The following is an 18,916-nucleotide window of genomic DNA, read 5'->3' as shown; positions in this document are numbered from 1 at the left end:
AATTGTAACCTTGGAAAATAAAAATGAAATGCAAAAAGATATATAATTGCCAACCTTTGTTTGCTTCTTTTTAAAAATTTTTTTTAGGAAATATATATTTTTTTAAAGACCACCTGTTGTACTAATATGGAATCTGTTCCCACATTAACATCATAGTAAGTGAAGCTTTCATCCATCCGGAATTTGATGCAATGTTTTCCTTGTTGAAGTCAATATGATGTAGGATTGAGTTTTTAATATGCCTCCTTTGCCTTGTTAAACATCTGCATGGAAACAGGTACTAATTGAAAATTGTGTATGTTTGTATTCTAAGATGTACCGTTTTGCTTATAAGAAAATTTCTGTGCATGAGATTCAGAAGACCTGGGTTCTTAGTTTTGACTGTTTTAGCTCAGTTTGTGACCTTGAGCACATCACCCTTACTGGGTGACAAGTCATCTGCAGAGAGGCAGCTGAACCAGATCTCTGACAGCCCTTTCTAGGTCTGACATATCTGCGCTGTTTTTTCACTAGCCAATATAATGTTCAGCACAATACATAGTGACTTTTACTTGGGGATGCAATCTGTTGGAAAGATTTAAGAAAATATAGATAGATTGTTTGAGTTATAAAATGGTTTCTATTATTAACTGAGGATCTCAAAGCACTTTACAGACCCTTAAGTCTCACTGTACTCTGAGTTTTTAATAAGGTCTTTATAGCAATAAAGGCTAGGTTCAGCACTTGATCACTGACATTTAGAATTTTTACTTTTATGCTTTCTCCAAAACAGTATCTTTTAGAGATCTATCTACATTTATTCTCTGTCTCGTTCACCAAAAATCGAGGTCAGAAAGGATCGGAATAATTAAAATAGCACGAATAATTGAAATCACTAATTCCAAACCTCATGTAAAAATTTTCAATCTTCAACACGCATTGGGGATACAAAGGCAAAAATGAAAACAATCTCTTCAAGAATCTTACTTCCATCTTCTAAACCATTTACTAGAGCTGTTAAATAACAAAATAACTTGGCCGTTTTAGAACACTGGGCCAGGAGTTACGATCAGAGTTTTAGTCTGAAATCTGCCCCAGCTGTGTGACCTTCATCAAATCACTTAATTTCTCTGGGCTCTGATTCTCTTATCTGAAAAGTTAAACGTGTTCTTTTGTTTCTCTTGCCCATGAAGAAGAATGCAATGAAATGGATAAAAGGCAAGCAGAAGGAAAAGAAGAATCTTACCTTGGATAATTCCTTCACAGAAAAATCCTTTCTGCTGAATAGATTTTGGAGCTGAAAGAAGCCTCTGGTGCACTTCAACCAAGTGTAGGACATTGAGCTTCTACTGCATTTGACATTGCAAAATTTATGAACTGTTGAAAAAGAACTTAAGTATTAAAACATGTGCATTTTAAAAAGTACCATGTCCCTCTTTGTGTCCCTTTATGTGATGCACTCTACTTGGTTGCTGGTCTAATGTAGATCTTGCATCTGGTAGCGTCAAGAATAAACATCATTTTATAGTCCTGTATAATGCAAACTATGTCATCCCAAGTTCAATATGCCATGGAAACCTTGTCATTAGATTAAAGGGTTGGGAGATCAATCAATAAGCATAGACTGGATACTTGGAACATGGATACAGCAAATGAAACAATGCCTATTCTGAAGGATCTTATGTTTTTTAGAGTGTTGAGTAATTAATCGCACTAAGGACTTGGCACTATCTAAACTTTTAGCTATAACATGCTTATGAGGAAAGTATAATGGTTGCATTTGATTTTGAAACAAATCTTTGACCAGGGAAACCCAATGAGAACACACATTAAGGGGAGACTGGGTGCAGAGCTGGAGGAGACAATTTAAATAAATGATTCATAACCTTAAGGAGCTAGTAGGGGGATAAGATACCAAGAGAGACTAATATGCAGTATAAAAATGACAGACACAACACCAGCTATTAAATAATAAAACATATAAAGTAAGGAAGATCACTTAAAAAAGTAAAAGAGAGGTAAGGCTACTGGAGAGATGTGGTCTTCAATCTGGCATTTAAACAAGGGGTAGGAATTCAGTAGGCAAAGAGAGGGAGAAGTCGCTCCTGGACACGGGGCAGCCTAACCTGGGCAAAGCCAAGGGCATGTATGTTTGAGGTGCAGAATTTTCCTGTTGGGTGTGTAAAGTGTATGAAAATTGGTAGAAATATGAAGTCAGGCTGAAGAAGTAAGGTGCTTCCACTTGTGGAAAACTGGAATGCCCAACGGAGGTGTGGACCTTACTTATGAGGCAGTAGGCTTGAAAAATATGTAAATTGGATGAAAGGTGACCAGAAATGTGAATACAAAAGCTGGAGAACAGAATGAATGAAAGTGTGGAAGACCTTCAAGGAGGTTACATCCTAGTATATACCATGTGCTAGAATGACTGCTCTGGGAATAAAAAATGGAATGAAATCTCCAACTTCACCTTTTGTCTCCTTTCCTGGTTCCTCAGGGAGGGTTGATCAACAATGCCTAAATACTCAGAGATGGAGACTGAAAAAAAAGACCGTTAGATTTAATGATTAGGAGATCATTCCAGTGATCAATCAACTCAGAAGGCAAATTGCAAAGGATTGAGAAATTAGTGGAAAAGTGGGAGGAGCTTAGCAGTGATATGTTTTTGTTAAAGTAGTGGTGGTGGTTTCCTTTTGCTTTTTTAATATGTGAGAAACCAAAATCTATATTTGTGGGTAGGTGAGAAGGAACCATGAACCAGTGGATGAAGGTCCTGGAGGAGATGGTAGATGTAATCAGTACAGGTTAAGTCACTTCTACGACTGGGACGTTATACTGCTGCTAAGGATGTTTGATCATTTGGTCCAATGACCTCTTCTCCTGTGATGAAACACAGGCTCGGTGGCAAAGGGAAAGGAAAGGTTTGGAACTCTGGTGAAACATGGGGAAAAAAAGGATAAGACTTTATTCTATGCTGCTGTAAGCAGCAGCAAGAAGTTGTGGAGTCCCAAAGGAAACAATGTAGCTGTCTTCAAATCCATCAGCCCTGAAGCTACAGTGTACAAACGGCTACTGAATGTTCCCCGGAGCAGATCTGCAAGTAGCGTGGGCCAAGCAGATGCAAGGAGGCAAAGGCGTTCTAAGCTAGTAGCTCGTGAAACATTAAAGCAGGAAGGTTTTTAACCTGGGGTCTGTGAATTTTTAAAAACATAGCTATTTGAGTATAATTGTTTTCCTTTGTAATTTAACGTATTTTGTGCATTTAAAAACATTATTCTGAGGAGTCCATATGCTTCAGCCTGCCAAAGGGATACAAGACACATACAAACCGTTCATTAAAATTAAAATAATTATTATTAAATTAAAATATCAAGGCTGTATAAAGATTCAAAATTTGCTCTTAAAAAGCATATGGCTGAAGAGACAGGTTCAATAACTCCGCTGCGGACAGCGGGTGGCAGCATAATCCAGATCCTTAGACTTTAAAAGACACTGGACTCCACCCAAGCTCTTCCTGGGAGCGCTCAGTTCAACCAGAATTATTCGTTAGTTTCGTGACCGGATAAGTGGTTTAAATTCAGGCTAAATGAAAGGGAGGCCTCCTACTGCCCGTGCCTCCAGCTGGCGTTGGGGGCACTCCGGAATTTCGAAATTCCAGCTCTATTTGCAGACGGTGAGCCAGCCCAGCGAGGCTGCAGGGAGGCTGTTCCAAAAGAGGTTCATCCCACGGGATGACCTGCCTTCACTGGATACTGTAGCTCTGGAAACAAGGGTAACTGACACATGATTTCATCCGCACAGCGCTTAGCACAGCTCCTGGGACAAAGAGCGCGCTTACTAAGTGCTGGCTGATCGGACGTCATAATCACCTCCACAAGCCTAGCTCCTGGGAAGGGATGCTGGCAGGCTGAGCAGCCGGGCCCCACCCACAAACCCACTGACCCCGCCCAGCCACGAGTTATAGAATCCGGCGGAGTGGAAACTGAGCAGCATCACATGACGGCCGCCTCCCACCCTCCCACAGCCCCTCCCTTTCGGACCGTACCATCTCGCCACTCTGGAGAAACAGGATCGTTGGAATTCAGTGCAAGTCCAATTCCCCAAGTCAAAGAAGTGGGAGCGCACGTCTCAGTCTGAAATGTTTTCTTCTTTTTGCTTATCTTTTAAAAAGTGGGCTAGATAGGTGAACGGGCGTTTAATTTTCGTCCATCCCCCCTCTCTTTTCCTTCTCAAAGCCTGTTCTCCCCTCGGACTCCAAACGGTTTCCTCTGGCTATTTTCGCCAGGAATGGGTGGTCTGAACCACTTTGGCATGGACTTCGGGGGGGACTTCGGGGCGAGCACAACGAAGATACGGCTGAAGTTGGCTTCCGCCACCTGTCTTGCCTCTCTAGGTTTTGGTACCTTTGTAAAAGGGGGCTGGAGGCCTCTGCGTCGGGGGGCCCCTTCTGCGGGACAGTGTGCCCTCCCTTGACGAGCCGTCTCCCCCTCCGCTCGCGGGTTAGCGAATGGTACGGCTCGCCCGTGTCAGGCGCTCCTGGCCCGGGCTCCCCCAGCGCAGCTGCTGTGGGCCGGAGGTGAGCGCTGCGGGGTCGCGGGCGGGGGGAGTCTTTGCTGTGGGAGGAAGAGGGCTGGTGTGAGGGGGGCGGAGGGAGGACGGAGGGGCGAGGCGGGGCCGGGCCGCCGGCTAGCTGGGGCCTGGAGGCCGGACCTGGGGGCAGTGCTGGAGCGAAGGTTCGGGTGGGCGTGTTTGTGTGTGTGTGCTTGGGACTGGAGTTAAGGGGGGAGGGCGCTGGAGTGGGAGGAAACTGGGGAGGGTCGTGGGGTGGGGTGCCGGAGGGGCCACCGGTAGGCAGGGTCATCGGCTGCGGGGGACGCAAAGGGAGGGTCGTCGGAGGCGAGGGTCAGCGGATGGGGAGGGCTCGTGCAGGGGTCATTGGGCGAAGCGGGGTAAGGGGGGTTGGGGGCAGGGAGGGTCTTAAGGGGAAGCGGCGTTAGCGTCCGAGAAGCCTAACTGTTGGCACCCGCTTGGTTTCCAGTCTTCTGCCCCAGCAGAAAGTGCTTCTCTGAGGGGATCAGGGTTGGGGTGCTAGAAGGCACTGAGGTGGAGGACTGCACTGAGGGGGTGCCGGGGGTGGGCACTGGTCAGTGAGGACTGACCTAAAGGGTGTTAGAAGGAGGGAGGGTGGGTGAGTCAGAGCCTGAGGGCAGGGTTTGGAGAGAGGTAGGGACCTGGAGGAAGGCGGAGAGGGAGTTGATAAGAGATGGTGACAGGGAAGGAGTGTGATCAGAACACGTGCTCGGACTGACTTGGGCATCAGGGTGGAGGCACTGAATGATCTTATCTCATGTACAGTCGTGGCCTTTCCGAACCCAGAGATCTTTCACCTCAGAGGATTGGGGGTGAAACCTTATCTGGTACTCCATCCTTTTCTTTTAAGGTACATCACCGGGAAGTTCTCTCATCCAGTTCTCTTTCAGGGAATTTAAACATATTATTTAATGGAATCACATCAATATAAAAAATTTTCATAGGAAACTGGGAATTTATATCATGGAGTGTTTTTAAGATTTTATTTTATGTATTTAGTTTTAAAATTGAGAATCACATTTTTCCTAGTTAAATGTAAAAATAATTTTTAGCATTTTTTTTTTAAATTTTGAATTTCATAATCTCTCCCTTCCTGAACCCTTTCCTCTCCCTGAGAGGGTAAGTAATTTGACATAGGTTATACGTGTGCAGTCATGCATAGCATTTCTGTGTTAGTCATGGAGTTTTCTTTAAAGCATTTTTAATTTAATAGAATAATAACTGTCATTTCTGTCCTCATCTGAACTCTTCTGTGTATTTAAAAAAGATTTTATTACTACTCTTTTTGCATCTCTTGTCACTACTCACTGATTTCTCATACTTTTGCAAATGGAAACCCTCCCTTTTCACAAATATGTAATGCCAAGCAAAACAAATTAACATATATATTGTGTCTGAAAATGTAATTTACCATTCTGGCCTAGGCTTTCTGCCAAGAGGTGGGAGGTAACTATCAGTTCATCGATCATGATTGGTCACTGTGTTGGTCAGAGTTCTGTAACCTTTCAGAGTTGTTTTCCTTTACATGGGCTTTATGCAACTTTTTCTCCTGGTTTTCCTCATTTCATGATACATTTGATCATACAAGTCTTTCCAAATCTCTGAATTTCGGAATGATGTTAATCATTTCTTAGGGCATAATAAATACTCCATTATATATACATGCCACAAGTTGTTCAGCTGTTCCCCAGTTGATAGGTGAGCATTTTGTTGCCATTTTTTCTTCAACAAAAAGTGCTGCTAAAAAAATTTTTGTACTTTGTTCGACCTTTCCCTCTGCTTTTGACCTCCTTGGGGTGTATAACAAATACGATATAGCTATGTCAAAGGGAATGTATAGTTCGGCAGCTTTGATTATATTTCCGTGTTGCTTTCCAAAATGACAGTTCTACCAACAGTTCATAAGGGTACCTGTCTCCTTGACCCACCAACAATTGCTTTTGTTCTTTGCAGTGTTTGCCTGCTAATCAGTATGAGTCAGAACCTTTTTACTTTGTTTTTCTTTTTGTGATTTGGAGCATTTTTTCCTGTAGAGTTTGCTAGGGTGCATTTCTTTATTGCCTAATTGCCTTTTTATCTGCAATAGCCAGTTGTCTATTAGGAAAATGTCCTGTGTTTTAAACTATTTTAATCATTTCCATATGTATCAATTCTTTATCAGAGAAATTTGCTGCAAAGATTTTTCTCATTCCCTTTCTAATTCTTACTGTATTAACTGTGCTTGTGCAAAAGGTTTTTGGCTGTATGTAATTGTAAATTGTCTATTCTTATCTTCTTTAATCACCTCTATTGTTTACTTAACAATTCTCTTCTTGTACGCAGTTGTGAAAGGTTATTTCCTCTAATTTGTTTGTGATATGACCTTTTACATTTAGGTCATATCCATTTGGAGTTTATTGTGATACGTGGTATGAGATGTTTGTCTAAACCTCATTTCAGCCAGACTGCTTTCAATTTTCCCAGCAGTTTTTTTCAGACTTACCACAATAGTTGTTGTTCTTAAGTTTATCAAATCCTATGCTGCTGTGTTCAATTTCAAATCTATGCTGCTTTGTTCAATTGCTATTGGAGTCTTAGGTACCTAATCTGTTCCACTGATTCAGCTTTTTAAATCAGTACCAAATAGTTTTGATAATTACTGTTTTATACCTTATGTATTTTTTTCATTGTTTCTTTTGAAATTCTTGATTTTTTTTCTTCCATACGAATTTTTATATTATTTTTCTAGTTCTACTAAAAAATAGGTCCTTGGTAGTTTAGTTGTTATAGCGCTAAAGCTATAATTTAATTTAATTTGATATAATATAATTTAACTGTGAACAATTAATATCTTTAAAACAATTTAAATCTTCCGTTAGTTCTCTAAAGGATGTTTATATAGTTATATTCATATGTATCACCAAGGCAGGAGGAGCTGTCTTCACTGTTATATTCCTGTGGGAATCTTCAAAGGGGGTATCCTAGTACACATCTGTGTTCTGATCATTGTAGCAGTCTTCATTACTCCTCCTTTAACTTTTTTAGACAGTCCCTAAGTGAATACCAGGGTCTATCTCCACAAGGCCACATAGAGTCAATAGGATACTGCTTATATCCTTCTGCAGCCAAAGCTAACATTAGTCCTATTGTTACCTCCTTACATGTTGCAATCTCTAAAAACTTGCTGTACTAAAGGATTCTAATACCTATAAATTTCAGGTAATCCACTTCATCTGTTGATACTCCTGCCCCTTCATCACTGATTCCCCCATCCTGTGGGTGAATGACTCAAAATAGATGTGACCTCCTGCTGAGTAAGATCTAATGTTACCTCCCTAAATACTCTGTTGCCCCCCTGGTTCTCCTGTTTTCATCTTAGTATTGGGCATGCTTCTACCTGAGAACCTTCCATCTCTAACCTTATTTCATTTTTTCCCTCTGACTTCGTTACATTTTCCTCCCAAGCACTCTCGGCAGTCGTCACAGTGGAAACTAGGTAGGGTCTGTACAAAGGTTGCTTGCTCTTTTAAAGGAGAACCCAAATGCTGAGAATTCCCATGCAAACTAGTTAATTCTTTCCATCTGAATTTTTTCCTTCAGCATAATACAGTAACCTGTTCATAAAATCCAGCCTCTCCTATAATGCCTGCCAGTTCTTTCCCTTGTTTTATTGGTATTCATTGCTAACTTCTTTCCAAATGTCTAGGTTCTACTTCCTATAATCTTGGTTCCCAGTTTTCACAGGGTCCAGTGCTTTTCGCCCATTCCCTTGTTAGGGAGTAATAAGGTCAATCTTCCCATCCTGACATATGTTTCTCTAGAGCCTTTCTGCCTCCAAATAGAGATGTTATACCCTGCAATCCTGTACATGACACCAAATTTATCACCAAGGCAATATTCACAGCATTTATGGCGACTATGAATATGCAGGCATTCTGAACCGTAAAGTGTAACAGACTCTCTGTAGAGAAGTCAGAAGAAAAACATTTATTTAAGACACTAGAAAGCCAGATCCATCATAGTAACCAAGAAGTCAAAACACATTAGCACTGCAGGGAACAATGTTATTCCCAAGCCTTCCCCACCCCAGTTCCCTGCTGGGGCCTTCTGACAAGCAAACACTCAGCAGACTCGCTGGGCCTGCCTGTGTCCTCTCTCTTCTACCCAAACTGCTCTCACCAACTCTGCTGTACCCTTCCTGTTCCACCCATTCAGCAAGCTCCTTCCACCACATGACTTAGGCTTCCATGTGATTTAAGCAGGTCACTTATGCCTATTAACGGGTAGGAAAGATCTTCAAATTAAGCAAAAATACATGAACAATATATAGTAGAAGTCCTGAGTATGGCTTCATAGGTTGATTTCCCTGCCCCTTGCCTAAAGGCTCTCTTCTGGACCCTCCTGGCTGCAGAGTGATTATCAGTAGTAACTGTTGCTGTTGCCCTCCCAGCCGGAGGTCTTTTCCTTTCTTGGCCTCATTAAAGGGGCCATGCCCTGGCTGCTTCTTAAACAGGCCTATTCAATGAATGGGCATTACCTCACCCTAAGGGAGTACCTGCAAAGAACTTGGCCTAAAGGGCTCAAGGCCTCCCACTGCATCCTGGGCCATCTCCAGTCATCCTGATGAACATCTGGTCACTGGATTCAGATGGCTCTGAAGGAGAAGTGAGGCTGGTGACCTGCACAGCCCTCCCTCATCCAAAGCAAAGTCAAGTGGAAGTCATGTCATCATTTCTCTGATGGCATGGTCTTCTTCAGCAACGAAGGATGAACACAACAACAACAACCCAAATATTTTATATCTTCTGTGGTGGTTTTGAAGGAAACTTTTTCTATTCTTCCAGCCAGAAAGGCTGGCCATTCTTATGGATTTATTGTAAGTCCTGCTATTTTACTGAAGTTATTGTTTCAATTCATTTTACAAGAAGCAAAATAATGTGGAGTTTATTGTTATTTTAAAAAATTAATATTTTCTACTTTGCTTATAGTTTTCTTTATGTTGAGCCAAGACTGCATTCCTTGTAGAAATTCAACCTGGTTGTAAGGAATAATTTGTTCATTAGAGGTATTGGTCTATAGTTTTCTCTTTTTTCTTCCTGCTTTGGTTTCAGCACCATATTTTGCATAGGAGTTTGGTAGGATGTCATTTTTCTCTGTTTTTACAAACAATTTTGGTAATATTAGAGTTAATTTTTAATGTTTCATAGAATTTACTTTTAAGTCTACCTGGGTCTGGAGTATTTCTTTAAGACTTCTTTCCTAGATTATTCAGTTTCTTTTTATGAGTTCAGGTTATTTAAATGTTCTATATCTTGTTTTGTTAATCTAGATATCTTCTTTTTGCTAAGTATTTGTTCATTTCAATCAGCTTGTCAGTTTTGTTGGCATACAACTGGACGTAGTAGTTTCTGACAATTTCTTTTACTTTCTCTTCATCTTTTGTGAATTCTTTTTCATTTTGGTAATATGCTTACCTTTTTAAAAAATAGCTTATGAGCCCATTAGCTGTTTTTTAAAAAGAGTTCATAGTTTAATTGATCTCTTCACAGTTTTAAAGAAAATCAGTGTTTTTCTCTTTTTTTTTTAGAATTTGTTTTGGCGTTAACTTAGAGTCTTTTGATTTATCATTTTCTTAGGTTTTTTAAGATGCATTCCCAGATTTCTTCTTTTTCTCTTTTGTTGATGGGATTTGGGAATATAAATTTTACCATAAAGACTGGTTTAGTTGCCATCTCAAAAATTGTAATTTTATTTGGTAAATTTCTTTATTTTTTCCTACAGCTTATTTTGTGACCCTCTCCTTCTTTAAGGCTTTGCTTCTAAAGTTTTTGTGCTCTGGCAGATAGTCAGTTTTTATAAAAAGTGCCGTGTAAAGTTGAGAAATTAGTGTACTTCTTATGACTCCTATTCAGAAATCAGCAGAGGTTTATCGTATAGGTAACTTCAGAAGTTGTACTCAGGTGCTTCTTTCTTATTTCTTTTTCTTAGATTTAGCTGGTTTTGATCGAGGTACCCATTAATTCTTGTCTCATTTCTCCCGGTGATTTGGCTAGCTTTTCTTTTAAGTAGCATGCTGTGCCATTCTGTTGTTTTCAATTAGTATTGATACTGTTTCATCATTGCTAGGGTCTTTTAAGTATAATGTAGCTTCCTTTTTCTTTTTAACCATGTCTATTTTTAGTGTTACAGGCATAGCAAATTACATAGGAGCCCCAAAGAATTGACTGTCATGGCAGTGTGACCCTGGGCAGATCACTTACATTCTCCGTACTCCAGGCAACTTGAAGTTGGAAAGAAGGGTTAGAAGCCAGGGTAGAAGAGGGTGCTTCCGTATTCAGGACCTTGTGAAACTGCTGGTCTAGTTCCTGTTCTTATTTTTACTGTTTCATTGTCTGAGGTCACAGTTGCCACACCAGTTATTTTGGATTCACCTGAAGCTCTTCTGCTTCAACCCCTTGTTTTGAATTTGTGTGAATCTTTATGTTTCTGGTTTTTTTCTTCTAAATGATGTATTGTGGGATTCTTCTTTCTGTTCCATTCTGTTACGCTTCTCTGGGTTGTGGGTAAATTACTCCTATTCACATTCATAGTTGTGGTTGTTCCTCCACCATACTCCTGTAGTAATTTTTCTTCTCTCCCACTCACTCCTTTCTATAAAAGAGAAGGGAGGGTGAAGAAAGGGAATGGGTTATCCCCAAGCCTGTAATTGGAGTTGTCTGGACCGCTCTGCTTGCCCTTCCTCTCTCTACTCTGCCCAGACCCAGATCACTGGTCCCTTTCCAAAGACATCCTCACTTTACGATCAGCATTGTGTGGTTTGTTCTGCTTGTGACATTTCCTTCCCAGTTTTGCCCTCCCTTTTAACCCCTCTCCTAACCCATTTTACCTGTTCACTTTTATGCATTTCTACATCTAACTCTGTGAGTGTTCACTTTTTCTTTATCCTGATCAGATAATAGTGATGCCCATGAGATGCCTCTTTCTCCTGCCTTCATCTCCGTGTTTTACATTCCTTTTTTGGCCATACCTAAGTTATGTGAAATACGTTAACAAGCATATATTGAGGAGCTGCTTTGGGTCAGGCACTGTGCTAAGTGCTTTGAAAGCAAAGAATGTTCAGATACAGTCCTTGCTGTCAAGGAGCTCACAGTCTTTATGGGGGAAACAACATGAAAACGATGATATACCAGTAAGATACATGTAGAACATATTGAAGATAATCACAGAGGGAAGATACTAGCACTAAGCATGATTGGGAAAACCTCCAAGAGAAAGCAAAACTGTTTCTCTTTCCCCATATCTTCTCTAGTATGTTGCCTTTACCCCTCCTTTTTCTTTGCTTTCTTAAAAGAAACTAAACAGAAGAAGACATGTAGTTTTTTTATTCCCTCCTAGCCTCCTGGAGATAGTAGGATTCTGAAGAGACAGCAGTCTCTCCCTCACCCTACCCCACCTCTGTCAATTAGGATATAAGAACTTGACTGTCATTTATTTCCTTCAAATTGCTTCACCTTTCTAGGTTTCTTTTGCTGCTTCAGAGTTGCAAAGATTTTACCTGTCTCTAGTTTTTTCAAGATGAATACTTCAACATTTCCTGTTGTAAAGCTCTAATATTTTGCCATAAGATTATACTTTTACCAGATAAGTGAATCTTTGTCATCAACTTTTTTCTTTTTGTCTTTTGGTTTTTGTAATAGTCTAAGATTTCCTTTTACAGAATCACAGAATTTGAGAGTCAGAAGGGCCCTCTGCTGCTGTCTGGTCCAGTCCACACATGAAGGAAGCTCTGGGACAACATAAATGACAAGTGGTCGTCCAGCTTCTGTTTGAAGGACCTCTGAGGAGGGGGTATTCTCCTCTGTCAAGGCAAGCTCTTTTGCTTTTGGGCAACTTGAATTGTTAGGGAGTTTTTCCTGGTCTGTGCTTTTCAGTCTCTGATCTTTTCCCTCTTTTTGAAAATCAACACAACACTTGGCCCATCTGCAGTCTCATGGTCCCTCTGTTACCTTCCATAATCTTCCAGGTATCACTGATAGCAGTTTTGTAGTCACATGTCAGTTCTTCCAAGGCCCAAAGATACAGTTCATCTGGACTAGGTGACTTTAATTCATCAAGGGCAGCTGGGTGTTGCCTTACTATCTTTTTCCTTGTCTTGTGTTTCAGCTTCCTGTTAGTCATTTTTGTTGTCGTTTCTAGTCTATATGTTATTCTGCTTTACAGAGAAAACAGAAACAAATTAAGAATTGAGCAGTTCTATCTTTTCTCTGTTGCCAGTTATTCCTTCTGCCCCAAGTGGATTAAAGCTTAAAACTCCACTAAGACTTTTGGATACCCTGTATAACTAAAAAAGTCCTTTTTTGTTGCCCTTAGCATCCCTCACCAGCACCAGCTTATCCTGAACTTTAGCATTCCTGGCACTGTGTTTTTATGTAACTATGTCACATTTTTATATTCATTTTCTGTTATCTGATCAAATTTTCTTCTCCCGTCTTCCCACCCAACTCTAGGGTGTTATTAAGTTTTCTTTAATGCAGTTGCTGCATTTTACTGCATTTCAAATGAATGAGTATTAAGTTTTTATTCTATGCCAAACACTTTGCTAAGTGCTAGCGGTACAAATAGAAAAAGTGACAGTGTCTTTGGTCTCAAGGAGTTCTCACACTCTACGTGGAGTAGACAGTATGTAAAAGAAAATTTAGCTTGAGTGAAAGTTCACTGCTTGACTAAGGTTTTACACCTCTGTTCTAAGATGTTTGTTTTCTTTCAAATTGCTCTGATTTCATTATTTTTCTGTTTCAGTTCTTCATTCCTTTCATCCACTCTTGGAGTCTTTGAGGCCAGTGCATTCTTTTTTCTGGAGTTCTACTTGTGATCATTGCAGAGTTTTCGTCTTGCTGGAGATTTTCTTGAATTGCTTAACCTATAATATTTTTTGATTTTGGTAAGACCAGGGATGGGGAACCTGTGGCCCTTGATAAAAGAATTTGTTCTGTGAAGTGTGGATTCAGTCAAAAGGCCACATCGAAGGACCTAGAAGGTCACACGTGACCTCAAGGCTACTGGTTCCCCACCCTTGGGTTAGCCATTTTTTCCTGTTTACTCCTGTCTCAAGTTTTAATATGTAGATAATTTCTTTATCAGTGGAATGAAAGATTGGACTAAGTGCTTTCAGAAATTCTTTCCAACTCACATTTTTAGTCTACTCCATAGCATCTAGAGTTCAGAAAAGAATGGTAACTAAATCCCTTTCCATCATTTTGTGTTTATTTTTGCCAAGTCTCAGTGTTTCTTAATTTTCTTTTTAGTTGACTTTCTTTTGCTGTTACCTTTTTCTTTTTGCATTTAGAAAGAAAGCAAAATGCAACTTGTTACAAACGTGTAGTCAAACTGTTAACAAATTTCCACATTTTTTGTTTTTGTTCATTCATGTCCAATTCTTTGTGACCCCCATTTGGGGTTTTCTTGGCAGAGGTACCGGAGTGTTTGCCATTTCCTTCTCCTGCTCATTTTACAGATGAGAAAACTGAGGCAAAGAGGGTTAAGTGAACGCCCAAGGGACACAGCTAGTAAGTATCTGAGGCCAGATTTGAATTTAGGAAGAGGAATCTTTCTGACTCTAGGTTCAGCATTCTATCCTCTGTGCCACCTAGCCTTCCCAGTATTCCTACATTGTCTACATGCAAAAAACTATGTCTCAGAAGGAGGTGGGGAACATGTGTTGTAATAAATCCTCTGGAGCTCTGGTTGGTCATGGTGCTGATCATAGTTTTAAAGTCTTTCACAATTATTTGTTTATTCAGTAATGTTATAAAAATTGTTCTCCTGGTTTTGCTCACTTTGTTCTGCATCAGTTGATATAAATCTTCCCTGGTTTCAGAGAAACCATCCTCTTCATCATTTCTTTTAACATAATAGTATTCCGTTACATTCATATGCCATAGCTTATTCATCCATTCCCAAAATGATGGGCATACACATAGTTTCCAGTTGTTTGCCACAGGTAAGAAGTGAATAAGTCTTTGGAGTTTATACCTAATATTGCTATTGCTGGGTTAAAATGCATGTACAGTTCAGTGATTTTGGGGGGCAGATTTCTAGAATGACAGTACTAGTTCACAGTTTCACCAAAAGTGCAATAATACACCTGTTTTGCCACAACCTCTCTAACATATATCATTTTCTTTTTTGGCCAACTCTGGTAAACTTGTTAGGTATGAGATGGAACCTCTGTTGTTTTACAATGCATTTCTCTCATTATTAGTGATTCAGAGCATTTTTTCAAATACCTATTGAAAGGTTGGATTTCTTTTCTTTGAAAAGTGCCTATTTGTATCCTTTGACCATGTATCAATTGGGGAATGGCTCTTGTTCTTATAAATTTGGATCAGTTCCCTTCATATCTGAAAAATTAGGCCTTTATTGGAGAAAATTGCTGCAAAACTTTCCCCACATTTACTTGCTTCTCCTCTAATTTTAGCCACGTTGATTTTGTTTGTGCAAAAACTTTAATAATATTTAATCAAAACTGTCCATTCTACCTCCTGGGATCCTTTTTAAATCTCTTGTTTAGTCAAGGACTCTTTGCATATCTCATTTTACAGATTAAAGCAAAAAACAAAAAAAAAAACCTAAAAGACACTGAAAGAAGGTTAAGTGACTTGCCCAAGATTATCCAATTTAGTGGCAGCACCAGGTATCCTAAATACTGTAGATTCTCAAGGACTTAATTTTTGTAGAAGATATTAAGATGTAAGGTCCTTCATTTCCTCTTCACAATTTGGGCCTTGAATCTTTACTATAGTAACAAACAATTCTTTGGTTTGCCAGTTATCGTGCCAGACTTCATGGGTAAATAAGAAAATTTGTAGATAAGAGGCTTTCAAGGACTGCATATTTTGGCTGCCAGTAAAGGTAACAGTGAGGTAAACTGCTTCTAGATAGTGTTTTGGTTTGCCTTTCATAGCCAGGGGCTGAACAGGAATAATGAGGGAATGACAATTTCTGACTTCCCAGCTCCACCAAAGGCATTGAAAAATCTTGGAGAATTGTGGGGCATGCTAATTAACTTCCCTTCTCTGGTTTCAGTTATTTATCTCTACAGTGAGTTTGTTGAACTAAATGTTCTCTAAGATCCAGTTTGTCATTCTAGAAATATCTGCAGTATGTTTCACTTACCCATACCATTTACGAAGCTGGTCATGTTCACCTTTGCCAGCCTTTGGAGATGTAGTCTCTTTTTTGGATAAAGCCAAGAAAAAAAATTTTGTTTCTCTAACTTCAGGTAGAAATAAGCAGATGAAGGGGAAAAAAAGCACAGAACTCCGTCTAGAGTTCTGCCCACAAATGTAGCAATTGCATTGTAATAAATAATATCTTGCAAGATTTAGGTAGTAGATATATATTGAAAATGGCAGAGGCAGAAGTGTGAGTGATCAGAACATTTCTCCAGGTTCACTGACACTACTGGGCATGACCTGAATAATTACCCTTAATTAGGTAGGTGGATGGTACAGTGGATAGAGCGCTGGCCTTGGAATCCAGTCTTAGACACTTATTAATTGCAATCATGGCCAAGTTGCTTAATCTCTATCTGCCTCGGTTTTCTTCATTTGTAAAATAGGGATAATAATAGCACCTACATCCCAAGGTTCCTTGGAGGATCAAATGTGACAATATCAGTACAGTACTTTGCAAACCCTAAGACGCTATATAAACTTTAGCTGTTAGCTGATATTATTGGTTAGAAGTACTTGTCTTAAATTAACTTCAGGGTGGGGCAATTTTAGTTTTGACTTTGGAGCTGGGAAACAGTTTTGACAGTGCTGCCAGTGGCCAACCTTACCTTTGGAACAGTTTATGGTTTTTGCATTTTTGAGATACATTCTATTTAATCCCCTTTTTGTGTAATGATGGTGACCCTCCTTCTTCAGTTGGTGGTTCCCAGATAATTGTAAGTAAATGGTACCCAAGCAGCACCTGTGTTTCAGGAAGAGGAGGCAGAAAGAAGAGTATTCCCTTGACTTCTCTTTTACATCTACTAGAGAATAAGAGGAACCATTCAGGAATTGTTTGCTTGTAGGCCCCAGGGGTAGATAACCTGAGACCTCAAGGCCACGTGACCTTCCAGGTCGTTGGGTGCAGCCTTTTGACTGAGTCCAAGTTTTACAGAACAAATCCTTTTATTACAAGGGATTTGTTCTGTGAAGTTTGGACCATACTTGAGGACTTAGAAAGCCACATGTGGCCTTGAGGCCACAGGTTCCTCACCCCTGCACCTAACACATTAATCACATTCTGCATGCTAAAAAATGTGGTAGGCCAGGTAGGCCATGCTGCCCTTAATAGGGGTCAAGTAAATACTTGTTGGAGTAATGTGGTAGGTGCCAGCCTTATCCCACCCATTATTATGGATTTCTCTCTGTGCATTTTCATCTGCAGTCATCTGGGAGTGATTTGCTTGTCTGTAGGCTTTAAAATTCTTACCTTTGGAAATTAATTGGTTTTTTTTTTTAAACCTGTCTCTAGAATGTGGAGCTTCTTACCACTAAATGGCATGTGCATTTGCCAATGCAAGATGATTTGGAAATGAACTGAACTCATGCACTGTGACTTATGTGGAGCCAAAAGTCCTGTTCTGCTGACGAGAGAGGTTGGTGTTGATAACCTTACCGAGCAGGAGAAAGATTCCAAGAGGAACTTGTCAGATTTCATTCTAGAGTGAACCTTCCCTTCTTCTCTTCTCCTGTCCTTCAGTGTGAGAGGAAGTGGAATCTCTTTCTCCTAAGTGAAGTCTCTTACCTGTGTTCATATGCTTGATTCCATCCCACCCTGCTTCCTCATCTGTAGAATGAGAGTGCTGGACAAAATCAAACTCCTCCTCTCCACACCCCAGCTTCTCCTGCTGACATCAGTATCTCTTCTAATGGTGTCTCAAAGACTGAAAACTTGATTTGAATCTTCTGAATCTTGTGGATTCTTCCTCTTCACTGTCTCTGGCGTTGGTCTCATCTCTTCCTGCTACTATCCTAACCTACTTACTCCCCAGACTGCTTTCTTGTTACTGTTATCTTTACATTCACCTTTCACTCCAGCAGGATTGTCCACCCCATTAATCTTTACTTCTGTAACCTATTCATGTTTAAGGACTTTGCCTCAAGGAATTTACAAGATGGTAAGGTACTTGAGGGCAAGGCCTCTATCTTTCTGATCTTTGTGCCTCGCAGCATGCTGCCTTTAACAGGGATCAAGTAAATGTTTGTTGGAGTAATAAAAAATCCAGCTTGCATTTAGAAGCCATTATATGTGTCTAAGACTTCTCTCCCTCAGTGAAGCTTAAATTCTTAGAGGTCAGGATACAGGTCTTATTCATAGTCGTGACTCATACTTGTGTGATGTTTTATGGCTTACAAAGAACGTCATGTAGTGGGTAGAGTTGATCCAGGAGTCAAGAGGACCTGGATTGTAGACCCACCTGTGACACATGGTGGCTGTATGACCTGGGCAAGTCCCTTATTATCTCAGTTCCTTAGGCAACTTGATGAAACTCTTAAATTTCAGAGAAGATGCACTGACAGAAGTTTCTCACCAGCAGCTCTGCGCCCTGAAGAAAATCCCAGAATTGACCTCAAACAGAGTACTTGGGTTGGGGGGAAGAGTTTTACTTTAAGGCTCCAATAGTATAGTGTGTTGAGTACTTTGCAAACTTTAGAGCACTCTGTAAATGTCAGCAGTTTTTGTTAGTGAAGTACTAAGGAAGTTTTAATTGAATGAACACTGATAATCTGATGGTGCATTCTTTCCTCCCTTCTGGTTTGCAGGACAGTTGCCAGTCTGACTAGAACCATGAATGCTATTGTTGCTCTGTGTCATTTTTGTGAGCTCCATGGCCCTCGAACCCTCTTCTGTACAGAAGTTCTACACTCCCCTCTTCCCCAGGGGGCTGGAAATGGAGATAGCCCTGGGCAGGGAGAGCAGGCTGAAGAGGAGGAAGGTGGCATCCAGATGAGCAGTAGAATTCGCTCCCATAGCCCAGCAGAAGGAGCCAGCGCTGAATCCAGCAGCCCAGGGCCAAAGAAATCTGACATGTGTGAGGTGGGTGTCCTTAGGTTCTGCGTTTCTGTCGCATTCTAATAGGTCAGACCATGTCCCACTTCTGCCATTTAGATAGTAAACTAGAATTTACGATCAGTTACAGACTTACATAGATCAGTCTGCACTGTGTAGACAGAAAATGATTCTTAATGACTTGTAAATTCACATTTAGGAAGGTCTCAAACATTTTAAACTTTTATTAATATTTTGTTTTGACACATTAAATGCATTTCAAGAACTGCCCCATCAAGTAATAAAAAGTGATCATGATTGAAGT

General features: G+C 40.3%; 2 protein-coding genes across 5 annotated transcripts in view; one reads left to right on the top strand and one right to left on the bottom strand.

Annotated features, from left to right (window-relative positions):
• Nucleotides 1-1,225: 1,225 nt before the first annotated feature.
• On the bottom strand, nt 1,226-5,024 carry LOC140496809 (uncharacterized). Of its 2 annotated transcripts, XR_011964401.1 has the most exons (3): nt 4,025-4,235; nt 2,450-2,517; nt 1,226-1,356 (listed from the first exon to the last, which is right to left on the bottom strand). XR_011964401.1 is itself a non-coding variant. In XM_072597068.1 (2 exons), exon 1 carries the CDS (start codon nt 4,838-4,840, stop codon nt 4,175-4,177), a length of 666 nt encoding a protein of 221 aa, XP_072453169.1. In that variant the 5' UTR covers nt 4,841-5,024; the 3' UTR covers nt 1,226-1,356; nt 4,025-4,174. The 2 variants fall into 2 exon arrangements, 1 of the variants encoding a protein (XP_072453169.1); XM_072597068.1 differs by lacking the exon at nt 2,450-2,517 and having other exon boundaries at nt 4,025-5,024.
• The window catches only part of FLCN (folliculin), a 40,623-nt gene continuing 26,153 nt past the window's right edge, over nt 4,447-18,916 (top strand). The window contains exons 1-4 of one of the 3 annotated variants that reach the window (XM_072597061.1): nt 12,284-12,414; nt 14,018-14,114; nt 17,074-17,197; nt 18,366-18,639. In XM_072597061.1, coding sequence (XP_072453162.1) covers nt 18,391-18,639 — 249 coding nt within the window. In that variant the 5' untranslated portion in view covers nt 12,284-12,414; nt 14,018-14,114; nt 17,074-17,197; nt 18,366-18,390. Of the gene's footprint in view, nt 4,556-12,283; nt 12,415-14,017; nt 14,115-17,073; nt 17,198-18,365; nt 18,640-18,916 lie in introns of those variants that run through there. The other 2 variants (XM_072597062.1, XM_072597063.1) reach the window with 2 other exon arrangements.

The sequence above is a fragment of the Notamacropus eugenii genome, chromosome 3 (genome assembly GCF_028372415.1).
Source record: "Notamacropus eugenii isolate mMacEug1 chromosome 3, mMacEug1.pri_v2, whole genome shotgun sequence".
Classification (NCBI taxonomy): domain Eukaryota; kingdom Metazoa; phylum Chordata; class Mammalia; order Diprotodontia; family Macropodidae; genus Notamacropus; species Notamacropus eugenii.
The sequence above is the reverse complement of the archived record's forward strand: the minus strand, read 5'-3'. Positions and strand labels throughout refer to the sequence as shown.

Coding starts and splice junctions, on each gene's coding strand:
- LOC140496809 (XM_072597068.1), bottom strand. CDS start 4,840: ATGACCCTGCCTACCGGTGGCCCCTCCGGCACCCCACCCCACGACCCT.